The 17,310-nt window shown below is 41.8% G+C and overlaps 3 protein-coding genes across 4 annotated transcripts in view; 1 reads left to right on the top strand and 2 right to left on the bottom strand.

Annotated features, from left to right (window-relative positions):
- LOC6500037 (ras-like protein family member 10B) overlaps nucleotides 1-9,744 on the top strand; it is a 37,078-nt gene extending 27,334 nt beyond the window's left edge. The window contains 5 exon segments of the mRNA XM_032449836.2: nucleotides 1,096-1,218; nucleotides 6,074-6,187; nucleotides 6,261-6,374; nucleotides 6,568-6,635; nucleotides 6,731-9,744. Coding sequence (XP_032305727.1) covers nucleotides 1,096-1,218; nucleotides 6,074-6,187; nucleotides 6,261-6,374; nucleotides 6,568-6,635; nucleotides 6,731-6,887 — 576 coding nt within the window. The 3' untranslated portion in view covers nucleotides 6,888-9,744.
- A 140-nt stretch (nucleotides 9,745-9,884) lies between these two features.
- On the bottom strand, nucleotides 9,885-15,323 carry LOC6500493 (eukaryotic translation initiation factor 2-alpha kinase). 2 transcript variants are annotated; one of them, XM_001953305.4, is made up of 4 exons: nucleotides 14,804-15,323; nucleotides 13,021-13,762; nucleotides 11,809-12,963; nucleotides 9,885-11,739 (listed from the first exon to the last, which is right to left on the bottom strand). In XM_001953305.4, exons 1-4 carry the CDS (start codon nucleotides 15,022-15,024, stop codon nucleotides 10,348-10,350), a joined length of 3,510 nt encoding a protein of 1,169 aa, XP_001953340.2. In that variant the 5' UTR covers nucleotides 15,025-15,323; the 3' UTR covers nucleotides 9,885-10,347. The 2 variants fall into 2 exon arrangements, with proteins under 2 accessions (XP_001953340.2, XP_014766585.1); XM_014911099.3 differs by lacking the exon at nucleotides 14,804-15,323 and adding an exon at nucleotides 14,432-14,771.
- Nucleotides 15,324-15,904: 581 nt separating this feature from the next.
- On the bottom strand, nucleotides 15,905-17,136 carry LOC6500492 (60S ribosomal protein L35a). The gene is made up of 4 exons (XM_001953304.4): nucleotides 17,034-17,136; nucleotides 16,587-16,809; nucleotides 16,067-16,294; nucleotides 15,905-16,007 (listed from the first exon to the last, which is right to left on the bottom strand). The coding sequence occupies exons 2-4, from the start codon at nucleotides 16,800-16,802 to the stop codon at nucleotides 15,984-15,986; spliced, it is 468 nt and encodes a 155-aa protein (XP_001953339.3). The 5' UTR covers nucleotides 16,803-16,809; nucleotides 17,034-17,136; the 3' UTR covers nucleotides 15,905-15,983.
- Between the last annotated feature and the right edge of the window lie 174 nt (nucleotides 17,137-17,310).

The following is a 17,310-nucleotide window of genomic DNA, read 5'->3' as shown; positions in this document are numbered from 1 at the left end:
CTTATGCATTGATACCCATTGTGAGGACATCTCATCTATAAACATACTCACACCCATTGCCGCTGGAGGTCCTGCCACAATCAAAATCTTTCCGACCCATCCACTAACATTTTTCTTCTTTCATTATCATCCTCCTTTTTTTACAGAATGTATTTTATGCCTTTGCCATCTTGGCTTTATTTTTAGGATACTCTCGTTCATTCACTGGGATTCACTTGGGCGGAACCGCCTTTTTGGTCAGGGCTGGAAAGGCGGCGGGGTTAATGGGGTCATTTCAGCCACGTTGCAAAGCAAAACCCCGCAAAAAGTCCCGCATGTGCGTTATGAGCCTGGATTAGAAGCTTAGGGGCGCTAGTGAAGCGGACTATTAGGGGTCTAAAAATTTATTAACAAATTAAAGTAAGAGTCAAAGATAACGATGAGTTTATTGAAACGAGTTTTTCAGAAAAGATTTCCGCACCAAATAGGATTCGCCTTCCCTTTAAAAATGGCATGGAAACACTTACAGAGAATATCCCAAACTCGACATGTATTTAATTTCAAATTTCCTAATTTAATCCTCTTCTCAGTTACACATTCGGTTCATATAACCATTTATCCAATGTTTAAGGACTTTTATTCTGCAGCGTTTTCGAGTCTGTGTGTGTTGGGAAGGAGCATTAAAATCCATAGCATACTCTTAAGCGCTTACAATTTTAATAAGCTAAAAATGTCCATGAAATGTGTGTGTCCCTGTGCGCAATTCAACCGGGCAAAGAACCTCGTTCAAAAGCTCAGAACGCATATTTAAAATGTTTGCTTAGCAGAGAGAAAAGCAAAAACGATGAAACAACTGCCATGGAAGGCTAAGCGAAGCGCAGGAAACATAGAAAACATATTTGCTTGGCTGGCATTTGAGCTCGCTTTTTTCGCTATGTATGTATGGCGGAGTCAAATGATTTGGTGATGGAAAATTCATTTTTATTTGCACTGGCGTACCACGTGTGGCATGCGCAATATTTTACAATCACAATAATATTTAATTTCGCCCAAGCATATGTATACACGTGTATGAATGTAAGTGACAGCAGTTCCTTTTTTTACGTTTTCTTGCAGCAATTTTTCTACCATGACTTTCCCAAGACTCATCAGACGACAACACGTCGGAAGATTTATAAAAACTGTCTGGTCTGCGACACCTGCATACGTGAGCTGATGGTACTGGACGTTCCACCCCAGGTGAGTTAGTGCTCCTCCTTCTGTCAACTCAAAAGCAGCCAAAATCCATCTGGGCCCGGGCACAGCCCTAGCCACAAATTCTAACTTTCGCATAATTTAGTTAAAAGTTTTCCCACTGTCAGAGCAGGACTGGAATGGGGAATTTCATGAGAATATTTACAAACTATTTTCATGCAATTTTCCAGTGAATTTCATGGTGCCGACATATTAGAAAATTTTTCTACTTTCACGTCTGCTGGCCATAATAAATTGCTAAATAATTTAAATTGCCGCTCAGATCCACGAGCGTAACCAGGCAGTAACCTGCCACCTGTCTTCGTCCTACATAAATATTAACCTGAGGACAATTTAAGCCTGCTGTCGTTTTCTGTCTAGACTTTTGCATTTTTATTACAAGGCAAACGAACCGGTAGACTTCCACTTTTCCCTTTTTTTTTTAATAATCACCGTGCCAGAAGCGCCACGAGCAACAGTTTTCAACGCAAACAACCGCAACACCAAATGGTGCAGTTCCTGATGTTGCCACAAGCAAACTTTCGTTGTAAATTTCATTTTTGTGTTTTCAATTTTGCTTAACAATTTCCAGCAAAACCAACTTGTTAAATGTATTTACTTGGTTCAAAAATCAGGAAAAAGTACAAATATAAGTCTGATATTGAATTGAATTAAACTGAATTGATATTGAATGAAAACAGATATTTTTTATAATTTTTACGGAGAAAGTAATCGTGTCAAAGTGTACTTATTACACCTGACCTTATTCTGATACATAAATTGGCTTTATTAAAGCCCAAGCTAGTTATCGTAAAAAATAGGGTGAATAAATTTTTACGCCATCGTAAGCATTTTTACTCCAATGTTGTATAGGTGGACATTATCAATTTTTAACTACTCAGGAATTCCGGAACGTGCTCCGGGCTGGGTAGCTGTCCCAGAACCATTATCCAGATGAACGCTCAATTATGGCCGGCCATAAAGTCAGACTGACTATACGGCCGGGCTGGCTGGAAAAATACGCAAATGCGGTTGAATATCTGGCAGAAACTGGTCCTTGTGGGGTCCTTAAATTCCATTCGACTAGTGCCAGAACTTATCCCTGGTATTTGGCAATTAGAGGGGAGTCTGAACACACCGCAAATCACAAACTGACACCGAAAATGTTCAAGGAGAAACAACATAGTCTTACATTTGCCAAGGTTGCCCGAACTGCACCACCGCCTATTGTGTTGGCTTGCAACGTTTAACTATCATAAAATATTTATGGAATACTCTGGTAACGAGGGCTGCTGTTCTTTGGTCCTCCCATTTGGCCTTCTGAGAAATGCAAAGCTCGAGTTACCAAGCAAAAAGTTCGGTTTTTCCTTGTTACTATAGAATATTTCTCCCGTGGGGTATTTTTCCTCAAAGAGGCTACTGACAATGATTGGGTAATAATTTATTTGATTTTTTATCATATTGCAATAGAAACTTTAATAAAATTCTTCCTTTGATAAATAACTTGAATACTTATTGTACAATATACCAGAAGAGGATATCCAAACTGCAACTTTGTGAAGCAAATGTGAAGCATTTTCTGCAAGTTATATTTCCCGGATTATTGTAAATGCAACCTTTTGTTTCAACGCTGAATATATTTGGCACACAAATCGAGATCTGGGCCAAGTGTGTGCTGAGCTGACAAAGTTGCCACAGGATACAGGCGAAAAAAATGGGGAAAAAAAACGGCGAAGTCGGTGGCTTGGCTTGCCATGGATATCCAGGCCTTTGCCAAATACATAGATACAAACCCATACCAACAAACAGACACGGCGGGAGAAATTTACATTGAAATGGCAAACGAGGCAAAAGAGTTGACAAGCAACAAAAAGCAGTTGCCAGTCGGGCAGTCAGCCAACCACATCCATTGTCATATTAACTACGTGCCGAGCGACCCGTACCGCCCACCTCTTGTAGCTTCTTGCCATACCACGCCCCACGCCACACTTTATCCGCCGCCGCCCTTTTCCAACTGGGCCACCTCTCAATGCTTTTCAACTTATTCATGTCCATTTTGGCGTGAATTTGTTTTCGAGTACAATTTTTTTCCCCTTCCCCGTTTTATTATGCCCTTTGTTGTTCATCCATTGTGCTGACCAAATGGCTGACTGTTGTCTAAAAGAGGGATTCTAGGTGGGGGCTAGATGGGGGCTTGTGGGGTGTGACAGGCTGGGAGGACTGTCGCCTGTTTATTGTGGTAAATTTTTCACCGTCAAGTGCACTGCCTGGCAGTCATAACTCAAAGTCCACCTTAATGGTTTCCACTTGTACAAACAGCATTTATTTTCCAACAGATTTTCGCTCATATACACGGCCAGAAGGGGAAAAGCGGTAGCAGATGTTCTATGTGTGTGTAAGTGTGACGTGTATGTGTGTGTGTGAGTTTCGGAGGCCATTTAGTTGGCCATTGTTTACTTTAAGTGGCCATCGCAGCTTGAACTGATAATCTACAAAACTGGACTCAATGACCCGGACTAACAATGCCTATGGGCTTTGGCCAATAAGTTTCATTTAAATTCATTTAAGTAGGCCTTTAAACTTCAAGGAATTTTTTCATTTCTAAAATACGTATTTATTTTGATAAAGTTTACAATGATGAAAAGAAAAACTTTTTTTAAATGGCTCCTTATTTCCTAATTGGTTTCAAATGTTTTCTATTTAAAGTTAATATACACTTTGAGTACTTATGCCGATTTATAAAATATTTAATTTTAAATAACTATACTTTTTATTCTATATAAGATACTCTCCTGAAATCAATATGTCTTTTGGCGTCTTTTCGACAAGCTCAATACTCTTCAAAGAGAAAATCCAATTCCCATGTAAGCCATCAAATGCATTTCATTCCTTCGAGCATCGAGCTCGAATCCAAGACAAGACTCCGACAATGCAGCAATTACAACAATTACATCCCGGGACGCCGGAGTCGGCGTCTGTGAAGACATTGAGAATCTTGGCTAACGAGCTTCTCGCATTTCGAGCCAACCCGCCATCTCGCAGCCCGTTAATTAACAAAGCAACAATAATCACAAACACAGAGGCGGAGAAAGCGCAAATTAAATGAAATTTAATCAAAAACGTAAATCTAGCTAAGTTACTGCCCGACGGGAGTGGCGTCTGCTGGCGGCTGGCGTCTGGCTGAATGCCAGGCCAGAATGACACAATACACAAACAGACAAAACAGGACAAGTGGCTCTGAGGCAGGGGATAAACCGAACCGAAGCACTGAGGAACCGAACAGCCAAAGGACCAGACGCAAAGGCGCCAAGGAATGCGGACCCTTGAGCTGTCCATCCGTGCACGGGGTCAGGATTTTTAACTTTTACACCAAACGAATTTTTCCAATAAATATTTTCCAAGAAATTACACATTAAAAGAATTTCGTTTCGTCTTTCTACTTTTTTGTTTATTTTATCGAGTTTATGAAATATAAAATTCTGATGAAAAGTCAAGCGAGCATTAATTATTGAGTCAAGTAGGCACTTTTTTAAGTGTAAGTGTAGAATTTTAGGGGATGGTGGAAGATGTGGGTTGTTTGTTCCATCACGGACTCTTCTTCGTGTCTAGCCGGCCTTTGACTTTTGTTTGCGCCTAAAATGTTGCGACGTAAATTTAATTATAACGTTTACTTACTGTCTCGCTGTGGGCGTCCCATTTCCCTTTCTCCGTGCCAGTGTCCTTTAACAATTTCCAGATATCTTTCTGCTCATTAACGCCTTGGGAGGAAAACTGTGGCCACCTGCCTGCGGTGAAAAATGTCCCACTGATTTTCCTTCTGGGGGCAGTCCTTAAACGGAGCTGCAGTAAAACAATTGCTTGGGGATTGATTTTTTCCAGTTCTACCATAAAATCTAGCAGGACTCTTAACAAAAAAAGGCCTGAAGAACTGAATATTGAATTTCTTGTAACTAAAAATTACAGCAATTGAGAAGAGTTTCTTTTGTTGCCTTGGAGATTGTTGTTTGCACTAATTGGACCACAATTATTCACCGACAATCCTCACCAAAACAGTAGTTAATATAAATCAACCGATGACCATTGTGTTCTTGGGTAACTGATACAGTTTACGGTCGTTACGGGAGTAGCTTTGTCCTTTTAAATCTGCTGTGGCAACAGTTTCAGTTCCAGTTCCGTTTAATAAATGTGGAAAATGTATCCCTTCGCATTGCGGATGAATAAATGAATCCTATTACTGGCGCAGCAGTGAGCTCAAGCAAATAATGCGACTGCTGAGAGCTGTAAAGATTACGCAAACCGCTGGAGAAGTGGTCAACTAAGTCCTAAATACATATTAAACAATCCGAGGGGACTGAAGTGCATATTTGCACAATTTGTGTTTACATTTAAGGAGGAATTTACGTCAATACGAGTTGAATTAATTGGCAGAAGAGAAATTAATACGGGAATATAATAGCTAGAAGCCAAACCAATAAACTTTGCATAATTCCCATTGATATAGAATTATAATACAGATAAAATCGTGAGCTCAATTGTCCAATATTGATGAACCATGATCCATAATGACCACTAATCCTTGTCCAACACAGAATAGATAAAAAATATGCATTGCCATATTTATGTCATAATTCTTTCTGCTGTGAACTGCCGTTTAATGCCATAAACTCTTTTCCGTTTTCATATTTGCGTTTCATACGCGTGCCAAAAATAATTCGAAACGAAAACACAACTTGACTCAACCGTCCGTGTGTGGACACATGTGTGTGCCTGGTCGTGTTTGCATTCACTGTTTGTTTGGGAAAATATGCTGATGAAAAACAAACAAACGACACACGCTCAATTGGCATTGCGATATCGCCAGAAGCGTTTTCCGGCTGACAACTTCGCAGAATGGAACAACGGGCATCCGCTGGGGCTGCGAACGGTGCACGCCTACGTCCTGGTCTATGACATGGGCAATTTGGAAACATTTCAGGTGAGTGTCCTTCCCGCTATATCAAATCATGTGCCAATTAAATTTCTTAATGGCCGCGATTATTCAATTTCAGTACTGCCGCTCGATGAGAGATCAAATCTTGGATAGTTTCAGTCATCGTGATTTTAGCATAATTGTGGTTGGCAATAAATTTGACAATGTGACTGAGGCGCAGGCCAACTCGCAGGTGAGATATTAAATTAAATGAGATATTATAGACAATCTATAGTTGAATCGAATTAAATTTGAACATGAAAAACTAGAAGCTATTTACAATCGCCTCTAGTTCTTCGTTTGAACTCAATCGAATACTCAGCTCTGAATCCTTTTTTCTCTTATCAAACATATATACACATGCATCTATCCGTCGTGGCTGGCAGGAGCTCAAGGATATTTCCACGCTGGTGCGCAAACATTGGCGCTGTGGCTACGTCGAGTGCTCGGCGCAGTGAGTAATCAATACGACCATCTGTCATGCGATATTTGTGCCCAGGGACTAAAAAGGTTCTTCTCTTCTTCTTTTTTTTTTGGGGTCTCCGCCAGATATAACTACAAAATCGGCGATGTATTCCGTGAGCTAATGGGCTGCACCAGTTCGGGAGGCGGCGCCGCCGGAGGAGGTGTCGCCGGAGGCGGTGGCCTGGTTGGCACTGAGTACTCACAATCAACTAGGAATAAAGGACGCTGTACAATACTTTAGCAAATGTTGCATAAGTTTTTTAAGCAAACATTTTGATCTGGCGCATTATACCCGAGCGAATTCCCCCGTGCAGCAGCTGCTGGTGGCAAGGTGGCGTATACGAAATCTGGTAGTGCCAACGTGGCGTATACGCAATCTTGAAGAAGGAGACACAACAGCAACAATGCTTCCACTCGCCAACGACGCCAGCAGATGCATATTTTAGCATAAATTTTTAGTGGCCAAACTCCCAGGACATCCGCACTCCAACCCCACCCATTCCCAGCTTCTTTTGTTTGCCATTATTACAACATTTTGCTGGCTGCTTTTATGGGTGCTTTTTGTCGGGCAGCAGGGCGCTCATTTAAATGGCAGCGGGACTGCCAAATGGGAGATGCATTTAACCAACAGCCACTGCATTCCTGTGCAGTCCGAGATCCCGACCATCCTCGCTGACAACTTTTGTGCATCCGCATTTGCAATTCAATGCCCGTAAGATGGCAGGAAGTGCAGCTGCCATGAATATGCAACGATATCCCCAAAGTGCAGCAACAATTGCCGATGCAAAAGTTTGATTTCTTTATTATTATTGTATATTTGTGGCTATTATTTCTGTCGTGAAAAGTAAATAGGCAATTAATCCCACCATAATTTACAATACATTTTATGTACGATCGAATAACCTTGTTATTATTAAGTAATTAAGTAGTAAACCTAAGCTATACACAAATATGTAAACATACTTTAACGTTGTGATCATTTCAAGAATTAGTTGTTAAGCCAAGGCAAACAAAATGTCAGTTAATGTCAAGTAAAGTCAAGTCTCCGAAACTGAATTAAGAAAGTACGTAAATTTAGGACAACATATGACTAAGAGCAAATTTATAAATACCCATAAGTATTTTAGAAGAGGGTCGAACGAGTTACAATCACGCCATCAAGAAGCTCATACCAAGATGTCTGCCGAAAAATATTTGTGCTAATGATTACTTAAGGTCTTAGTATAGAGTAGCATTTCAAAAACATTCCATACACACGATATGAAATTCAAAAATGTTTAAATTGTTCATGGCATTAATGAAGCCTTCACAAAGAAGCCTTAGGACCGAGAAGCATATTAATATTTCAAATTACTCTTATAAAGACATAAACTTGATTAAGACGCACAAAAATCGAGGATTGTGTTATTGTTTTTAGTGATAACGACTTAAGCCACGACATACTCGAAATTGATAGACCCTAGGCTAGATTCGGAGATAAAAACGTAAGCTAATGTTTCGAAAGCAAATGTTTGTGTAGCGTAGTGTAGTGTTAACAAACTGATCTAGCCGGCGTATTAGTTAGATAATGTGGCCTCTAATGCTCTAATCTGTTGGACACTGAAGAACGGAATACTTTCACTGCGAAACACCTACGTAACACATACATACCACACCGATCTCTTTCTTTACCTCGACAAAACAACTCAAAAGAAAAGCAATCAAGGCTGACTTTGTACATAGAGATTTCAAAAGATGATCTTTGAGAATATGCTATGGAAACCGACTTTTACAGCAATATAAGTAAGCTCTAACTGATATTCAAATTAGATAACTGGGCGCACTGCCAATAATTGGTTCCACTCCCACACGGGGTGCACGGCTAAGAATACATAAAAGGTAGACATAGACATACAAAGTAATGGCAAAATTCGAAATCAATTTTTTTGAAAATTATTTCAAGGGTAAACAAATGAAAAATCGATAATAATAAAATAAATAAACATGGTAACATTTTAAAACGGATATTAACCAAATATATACATAATTGTGGCTTTGATAAGGAATATATACTTTTAAATACAAACGATAATAGGCAGCTTAAATTGCTTACTTGTTGAATTATTTGAAAATAATGCCCGATTCTAAAGGATATTCCCATACCATACCAGTAACCAAATAACTTAAATTGTCAGTAGAATATTTATGAAGTGTTAAAAACTATTCTTTTTCAAATTTATTAAATTTTTAAATATTTCCATATTGAATCCAATATTATTCTATTTAAAAAATGTTAGCCACAATCTCTTCGGCAAGTAAGCAACTGGAAAGCGTTAACATCAACATATTTATACGGAATATACCTATATATACATACATACTTAAATTAATCTAATGGTAATCGTACGTGTTTGGTTCAAGTTTTTGTCCTTGATTTTCAAAGTTTATGGATTCGTCAAAATGGCTGTTAATTTTTGGGAAGTAATTAAATTGCTAAAATGCAAAACAGTTAAATGGAAACTAAGCAAAAATTAAATTAAAGCAACATGAACAATTGTTGGATTACGTATATATTTAAGCAACACGTTGCCTGCGACAGTTTGAAGCAAAAGGAAAAAATAAATGTAGCAATATAAAAATTAAAGCCTAAACATTAAAGTATTTATCAAACCAAATCAAATGCTTCAGCCGCTTGTTGTTTGTTCAGAGCATTCAAAAGTAATTAATTTTAGGTAAAAGCTGCAATGTTTAGATAAGTATTACAAAAGTGCATACCGCACCCACGATCTCTGTTATTTTTTGTAATAAAGGGCCAAGACGCCAGCTAATGCAGTGTAGGAAACAAAAAATATTGTTAATCGGACAAAGAGCTAACCACAGAATAACAAGTGAAACGCACCGAAACTAAATATTAAGCAATTGATACGGTTTGCAAACAAATTGTACTTAGAAATGCACAGCTGGCATGACCGATGCGCATATATGGTACATATATAAGTCGGCAAACCGATAGAAAAGTAGAGAACGTTTTTGGAAAATGCGCAACTGGCGTAAATAAAAACAAAATAAAGTGATATAAAAAGTAAACTCTTTTTCTTTCAATATTATTATACCAGGTATTTATAATCTCTCATAGGTAGAAGTTAAGTGATGATTTTGACATCAAAAATGCTGAAATACATTTGGCGCCATGGCACTGAAATACTCATCAATATTACTCACATCTGTTATCATCGTTGGCAATTAGAAAAACAGGCACTTCCATTTTTAGATTATTTTATTTTATCGCTTATCACCTACGACTAAAAACAAACTCTCGTACTGGTTGGCCTTCATGGGTAGAAACAAACTTAGACAAACAATTTTGGCTCAACTTTATCCATAGATCATCGATCAGCTTATTCTAACGACTAATTTTTTTTTGGAGTACATCAATATGTATGTATCAATATGTAATTTAAATGTATAATTGCTAAGGTTAAGTCTTATAAACAAAAGGACATGTTGTTGTTGCTAATTTGCGACACGCAAGAGTTTAAAAAGCGAACATAATACAAAACTTATCGAATCTAAATTAATCGATTAAATGATCCTGCGACCGGTGCGGATCGAGGTCAGCGAATGAGGCATAGCCAGGTGAGGGTAACACACAGATGGGCGCGTTTGGTGAATGGCTTATAAATGAAATGTTAACTGATAAAGCTGATGTCGGGTTTGGTCTATCACTGCTGCTGCTCGCTGGAGCTGCTAAAGGTTCGACTGCGACTGAGGCGCCTGGCACGCTCCGCCAGCACTGCATGCTCACCACGCCCCTCCATCAAGTGCTGGGGCAGCTGGAGAATCTCATGCAGTTGACTCTTCAGCTGCTTGGTCTGCGGACGTTGTTCCGGGTCGGCAGACAGCATCTGCTGGAGAAGATCATATTGCTCGGGGTACTTAACCGCGAAATCCTTTGGATACTGCCCGTCTCTTAAATTGCGCATCGTTTTAATCCGCTCCATTTCAGTGCAAAAGTACACGTGCAGCTCGAAGAAGATAAGACCCAGCGAATAAATGTCCACCTTGTAATCATAGTGGCGACCAAGTAGCTGTTCAGGCGACATGTAGAGGTGGGTGCCCACTTGCTGGGTGTGTCGGGCACACGAGGGCAGTCCAGTCTGATCCCCGCACTTGGCCACCAGATTCGGGATGTCCGCCATGTCGGTGACAAGGCCAAAGTCGCCGATCTTAATCTGGCCATCCTGCGAGAAAAAGATGTTGCTCGGCTTGAGGTCGCGGTGAATCAGACCCTTAAGATGAACATAGTCTACGGCGTCTACGATCTGATGAAAAATATCTGCAATGTGGGCCGTTCTAGCCTCCGTTCGATTGTCTCTCAGCCAATCGCGCAAACTCTCCTTTCGGCACAGCTGCATCTGGATGTAGAGGTACACCTTGCTTGGTTTGGGCACCGTTCCATTTTGAAGTGTGGCGCTTGGAGGCGTTGCATGACCACCATTATTATTGTGGTTGTGGGCCAGTGCCAGAGTGAGTGGTTTCTTGCGAGGTTTACTATCGTCCTCTGTATCGTCGCTGATGTTGCTCTTCGAGCGAACCGATTCGATCTGAAAGGAGTTGGACACCAGTTGGTGCTGTGAGTAATTGATGTTTTTAAGATCGAACGAAGCCGAGTGTATGTCGATGGACACAGAGCTCCTTTGGAGCTTCTTCTTGTCATCCACTAGCTTTTCCTCTTCATCGTCCTCGTCTTCGTCTTCGTCGTCATCGTCGTCGTCCTCATCGTCATTATCACCCTCTCTCAAAGCCGCCGACTGGGACTCACTGCGGAACTCAATGAGGGAGTCCTCTTCTTCGTCGTCATCATACTCCTCCCGGATGTTTCGAAGGGATTGATCTCCATGTATATGGAAATCATGGCTGCAAGCCGTGCTATTTGCCGCATCCGACACCCAGGATAGCAGTTGCTGATGGCGCTTCTCCTTCAACTGCTCTGCTAATGAAGGTAGCGTGCTTTCGTCAGGCGTTTCAATTTGTATGGAAGTGGATAGCTCGTGGGCCAGAAGCTTTCGATCCTCCTCCTCCTGCCATCCAGTAGGCGGTGTTTCGGTCCAGGACTACAAATAAAAATAAGGATTAGTTTCGGGACTTTCTTAATTTAAGAACAATTTAGGTATAATACTCACATGGAAGTAGCGTACGATGTTGTGATGTTCGCAGCTGGCAAGAGTACGTGCTTCACGAAGCACACGCTGCCTGGATGAGTCCTTGTTAGGCAACGTTATTCGCTTTATGGCGTAGCGGTTCTCGTCCAGCTTATTTTTCGCCTCGAAAACCACACCAAATCCGCCGCGGCCGAGGCACTGCATCAGTTCAAAATCCGTTTGAAAACGCGAAGTGTAGTGCTCGCCCGAATGTGTCGTGGACTCTGAGATAGTTCGCTGATTATGGTTCGGAAAGCTAAACCGATTGGGAGGACGCTGCAACGGCACATCAGGACCGAGGAGAGCTTGAGTGGATGCCTCGGTGGCCTCGATAGCCGTCTGAACTGGAACATGGCGTTCGATCACCAAATACTCGCGCTCCACTCGCTGATTGCGTTGTCCCATGAAAATATTTAGGATTACTGCCGAGGTAAAAGCGATGACCACTATTTCCTTCCACCAGAACCACAACGAGAGGATCACAACCTTCACAGGAGCATCAATGTCGTCCAGACTAAAGCCAAGATCATCATTAATGCTGGTGTTTCCCTTCGGTTCACTTTCGCCGCCTGTCACGTTACTAGGCCCTGGCGGAGCCTCGATAGCCGGGAAACCACTGGGTGTCTCATTAGTGCCACACTCCGACGGATTTTCCAGTTCAGCGTTGGTGTAGAAGTAAAATCCGTTTCCATTTACAAACTCCGAAGCATTAAGTACAGACTGAGCCGCCACGGCGTACTTGTTTTCATCGTACGGCACCAGCTCACCTCCTTGCGATCCAGGGGCTTCGCCAATTACTTCCGGCTCCTCTTCGTCTTTTTTAAAGATAACCAAAGAATTGCTGCTGGCTGCTATTGGTTTCCATGGTATTTTTGGCATCAAGCTTGTGTCTCCTGTAAGCTGCTGATACACCTGAGTCTGGTCCATGATTTCCTGGCGCAACCGAATCGACTCCTGGATATATAACTGCTTGTCGTACATGCCAAGGTAGATGGATGGTGCCGACTGTGGTCTGTTCGGCAGCTCCTCCTCGTCTTCATCCTGGTCCCAAAGCCACTGGGCGGAGCTGAACAGATCGATGGGCTTCAGCTCATCAGCAGCATTGGTATTCCAAGCACTTACGATCGGGTGATCGAACTAGAATTCAAATGTTTCGGTTAATAAAATATACATCGATTAATGCCTCCAACTTACCTTGTACTTCCAGAGCATGGACTTCGGATCACTCTTGCTGAAAGCACAAATGACTCCCTCTGGGACCACCACTTTAATATCCACATCCAAGATGGCCAGCTCCAACTCGTCGCGCGGCTGGTGGTTGCATTCGGCGGCGTGGACTAGATCCAGCTCATGCTGTCCCACACTAAAGTTCCAGCGCTCCATTCCGGTGCGCGACTCCACGGCGCGGACAGTCTGAGTCTGGCGGCGCACTACAATCACATCGTCCAGTAGCGGATCGTGACCGACAATGTAGCCAGCCTCATCCCTCAGATGATCGTCGTCCTCCTCTCTCGGATTATCGTTCAGGTCCGGTTCCTCGATGGTGTCGTTTATGGCACGACCCTCGTCCGTGGTATTCACACAGCCATTGATGGAACACTCGTAGAGTAACTGACCCGTCCGAACGGAAACGCCATAGGTGCGGGTCTCTTTTCCGCCCGAAATCACAAGGTCGTCGCTGAATTTGGCGCTGGAACTAAGCAGGTGCTCGGCAGTAATGGGAATCGGATCAATGGAGTCTCCGTCAAACTTGTATATGCCGCCGCTTAGGGAGGGAATCATTCGCACAAACTGTCCATTGTTGGTCAACTCCAGGCGATGAATACTGGACGAAATCAGCGGCCCAGGTCCGGTTGGCACGCTCCACCGAAGCTTGCCCGACTTTCCAATGTCCAGGGCGCTCAAGCGTCCATCCAGTGTGGTAATGTAGAGGAGTCTGTGGGCGAAGGGGAATGAAATGAAGATTATTAAACGCAGATTTTGACCCTGACCTAAGAAACACATGTGTTATCAGCAAATTATTATGAAATATATGGTCTCTAATGGTGTTTTTTCACAATAATAATGCACAATAATTTTTTTTTTAATTTTTTGTAATTGTTTTTTTTTTTTTATTTTTTACTATAGTTGTGTATAGTTATTAGTGGGTTAAGTTTGGCGGCCTTGACCATTAGATGTTAACCTAGTCTGGACGAAAATTTCATCACCCGGTTGCAAGGATATGCCAGAATTTAGGCTAAAGGGTCACATTGCCACGTGACCGTACTCAGCTTAGGGGGAGGTGGGCCGGGCCACCGGGCCACTCAGCTGATTCGGCGCCAAACCAAGAGCAACAGGTGTCATCCCATGTGCCTCTTCTTCCCATCTATCCCCATCTCATTTGCACACGCGGAAGAGCCGAAAATGGCGCCCTTCGAAAGACGGGAGTAAAGCAAAAGGTGAGAGAATGGTGAAATTCGATGAAAACCTCAAGCAAATGTATAAAGAAAGCAAAACAATCGGCGAAACCTGTTCAAATTGGCGTGCATAATAAACATATCTCTCGGTCTGGCCCGCGACTGGCGCAATCAAAATACAGTTAACAGTTTTCTGCCAGATGACTCACCGCATACTTGATAAGCGCGATCTACTGATTACACTGTTCTTTAACCTTTTAGCAAACTAGTAGAAAAGATCATGATTCCTTGGTATCTGACAGGATGTGGTGTATCCTCAAATTCTAGGACTATAAATTATCTTTTCGTTCTGTTTCCTTCAACCGTGGTGTTTTGTTTTCTTCACTAAACACTTTCTCCAACTATTTTTTAAATTTTCACAGTTTAAATTTTGCTTTTTAATATTTGTTTAGCTGCTGTCGTTTTTACACTCGCAGTGCGTTTATGGGAATGTTCTCGAACCATTTCACAAGCATGCATAACGCACTGTGCTTCCTCTTCTCGTCGTTCCCTTTCAAATACCTGGGCTTTCAAATACTGACCTTCTTCCAATGCGACGATGATCCTCCTCCACGCAGTGCGTCAGGGCTGGCGGCCGAGGGGATGGATGGCCCGCCGCCTCCAAATCCCGCGGTTGTGCTTGAATTTGGGTAGGATTTACGGCCACCAAGCCGGCCATGGTGAGGGCCAGCAGCTGCAGGATGCTCAGGTTTCTTCGGCGGTTCTTAACAATGCCATCCAGATCGTCCTGCATGCCCATCATACGCACATATACGTAATCCCTGTCCCTTGAGCGCAAACTGGAACTCCTAATTGGCTTGGATGACGTGTAGCCGCGACTGTGTCGGATTTGGGGCGGTTGTGATTGGTGAAACAGCTGCGGCAGGAGCACCCGGCAGGCTCGACGCACATCTCAGCATAACTCTCGAACGCCCACGCAGCAGGAATGGCAATTTGACTATCCTAATTGTAATAAAAGTTTAAAAAATAAGCTTGTTTTCCTTAAGATTGGCCCGCAACACGCTGCTGTTTTGTGCAGTGTGGCCGTGCGTCACGTTCATTAAAATACCTTCACCAGGTGGTTGACACAACATTTGGCCCAATTTCGTCATTGGATAATAGCCTGGATCCACTGGCACACATCTTCCAATAAGGTTTCAGAAATTCGAAACTTTTCCAAGAATATTTACACGTTTTGGATAAATTTTGAGTACCCAACAGCTTCAGACTTACTGGGCTTCTTATGGAAACAGAAAGGCAACACCGCAGCAATAGTAACGAAGCCCAGACTTCTAAAGATTTAAAAATATAATTCTCGATATTGGAAAAATTTTTAAAAATTTATCTATAGTTTTCTTTTACAGATCAAATACTACTTAAAATGTACTACACTTTTAATGTCTCAATGATTTCATGCCATTTCATTTTTTCAAATTAATTTCCATCGATTTTTTTCAAAACATAAAAATGAGTAAAATAAAACGCTGTACCCAAAAACAAATTTTTAGAATAATTCATATCTCTACCGATAATCGGAAGATAATGAGAAGGTATGGCATCTGTCCTGAGTACATGCCATAAAAGCCTTTCCAAAACAGTTCCATTATCACTAAGACTTCCATTGAAAACAATATTATTTGAAATTAAATTTAAATTGTTTCATTTATTATAAAACGGATTTTTTTTACTCTTGCAGGTCATTAACTTAAGTTAAATTTTAACTTAAATCCTTGATGGGTACAGCATCTGTAAGAAGAAGTGAGAATGTTAAACCGATTCAGAAGTCTTATTTTAGGCGAACTTACGATACGGATGCGGTGACCCATGGCATGACCGGGAAGGTTCCTGTTGAAGCGGGCACGCACAGCGCCGGTGTTACCGTGGATGCGGGTGACCTTTCCCCAGACGGCGCGGACGCGGGTCTTGCGCTCGGGATGCTGTGGCACGCACTTCTTGGTCTCAGCCTTGTAGACATAGACGCAACGCTTGCCGACGTAGAACTCGCCGTGTTCCTTGCGGCGGGCACCCTCGATCTAAAAACAAAATTGATAAAAAATTCTAATAAGTGTCTCTTTTTTAAGATATCTTATTGGGTTAGGTTTTGAATTGTACAAATTTTAGTAAGGGCTAAAGGGTAATGAATATTTCTTGTAATTATGTAAAACTCTACCTGCCCCCAAAAGTTACTAATTATTTTTTATGATAAAATATTTACACACTACTTTAACCGCCATAAATCAATTACGGAAACAACTTCCTGTAGCTCCTAATAATTAATGTAAAAATTTTTAGACATTCTCAAAATGGATGGCTTCAGAAACATACCTTAAGGATAGCCTGGTTCTCGTGCTGGTTCCTCAGACCGCGCTTGTAGCCGGTGAAGACAGCCTTGGCGAAGAGGCGTCCGTGGCGCTTGTACTTCTTGGCCACCTTGGAGACCTTAGCCTCGGTGGCGGCGGGTTTCTCTGCCTTGGGGGCCTTGGCGGCCTTGGGAGCCTTAGCGGCCTTAGGCGCAGAGGACTTGGCTTGTGTGTCGGCCATGGCTTAACTGGGGATCAGAAAACAAAACCACTATAAGTCGACAGTAAAACATTTGTTTTGGTTCTTCAGCCGCGGGCATCGCACAAGTAATCACTGGGCGGACACTTCACAATGGTTGCGAATGTAGCACATTCATTCATCGTTGCCCTGGCGGCCTTATTTTTGTATGTCTTTCGCATTTTTGGCAGATTTTTCATTATTTTTTAGTGGCCAAAAAATACGCGTACGTACCGGAAATCTGTCAAACGGCGAAAGAGAGAGGAGATAGCAGGGCTGCACCGGGCCTGGGCCAGTATTTTGTTATCGCACTTTCAGAGATGTAATTTACTCGGGTTATCGATAACAATTGGGTAAACGTTAAAAATTCAGGGGTACCATAGCAAAAAAAATATATTTACACATTTAAAATAAACAACACAACTAAAAAATTATTTATTTTTGAATCTTATTTACAATATAAACCTTTTTTTAATATGGATTATTTTTTTTTTTGAATTTTCGTTTATTT

Source organism: Drosophila ananassae, chromosome 2L (genome assembly GCF_017639315.1).
Source record: "Drosophila ananassae strain 14024-0371.13 chromosome 2L, ASM1763931v2, whole genome shotgun sequence".
Lineage (NCBI taxonomy): Eukaryota > Metazoa > Arthropoda > Insecta > Diptera > Drosophilidae > Drosophila > Drosophila ananassae.
Note: the sequence above shows the minus strand (reverse complement) of the source record. Positions and strands in the feature narration are given on the sequence as shown.

Coding starts and splice junctions, on each gene's coding strand:
- LOC6500493 (XM_001953305.4), bottom strand. CDS start 15,024: ATGATGGGCATGCAGGACGATCTGGATGGCATTGTTAAGAACCGCCGA. Junction 13,763..14,803: donor CATCGTCGCATTGGAAGAAG/GTCAGTATTTGA, acceptor CTTCGCCCACAG/ACTCCTCTACATTACCACAC. Junction 11,740..11,808: donor ACATCGTACGCTACTTCCAT/GTGAGTATTATA, acceptor TTTTATTTGTAG/TCCTGGACCGAAACACCGCC.
- LOC6500492 (XM_001953304.4), bottom strand. CDS start 16,802: ATGGCCGACACACAAGCCAAGTCCTCTGCGCCTAAGGCCGCTAAGGCT. Junction 16,295..16,586: donor AGAACCAGGCTATCCTTAAG/GTATGTTTCTGA, acceptor TTTTGTTTTTAG/ATCGAGGGTGCCCGCCGCAA. Junction 16,008..16,066: donor TGGGTCACCGCATCCGTATC/GTAAGTTCGCCT, acceptor TTCTTCTTACAG/ATGCTGTACCCATCAAGGAT.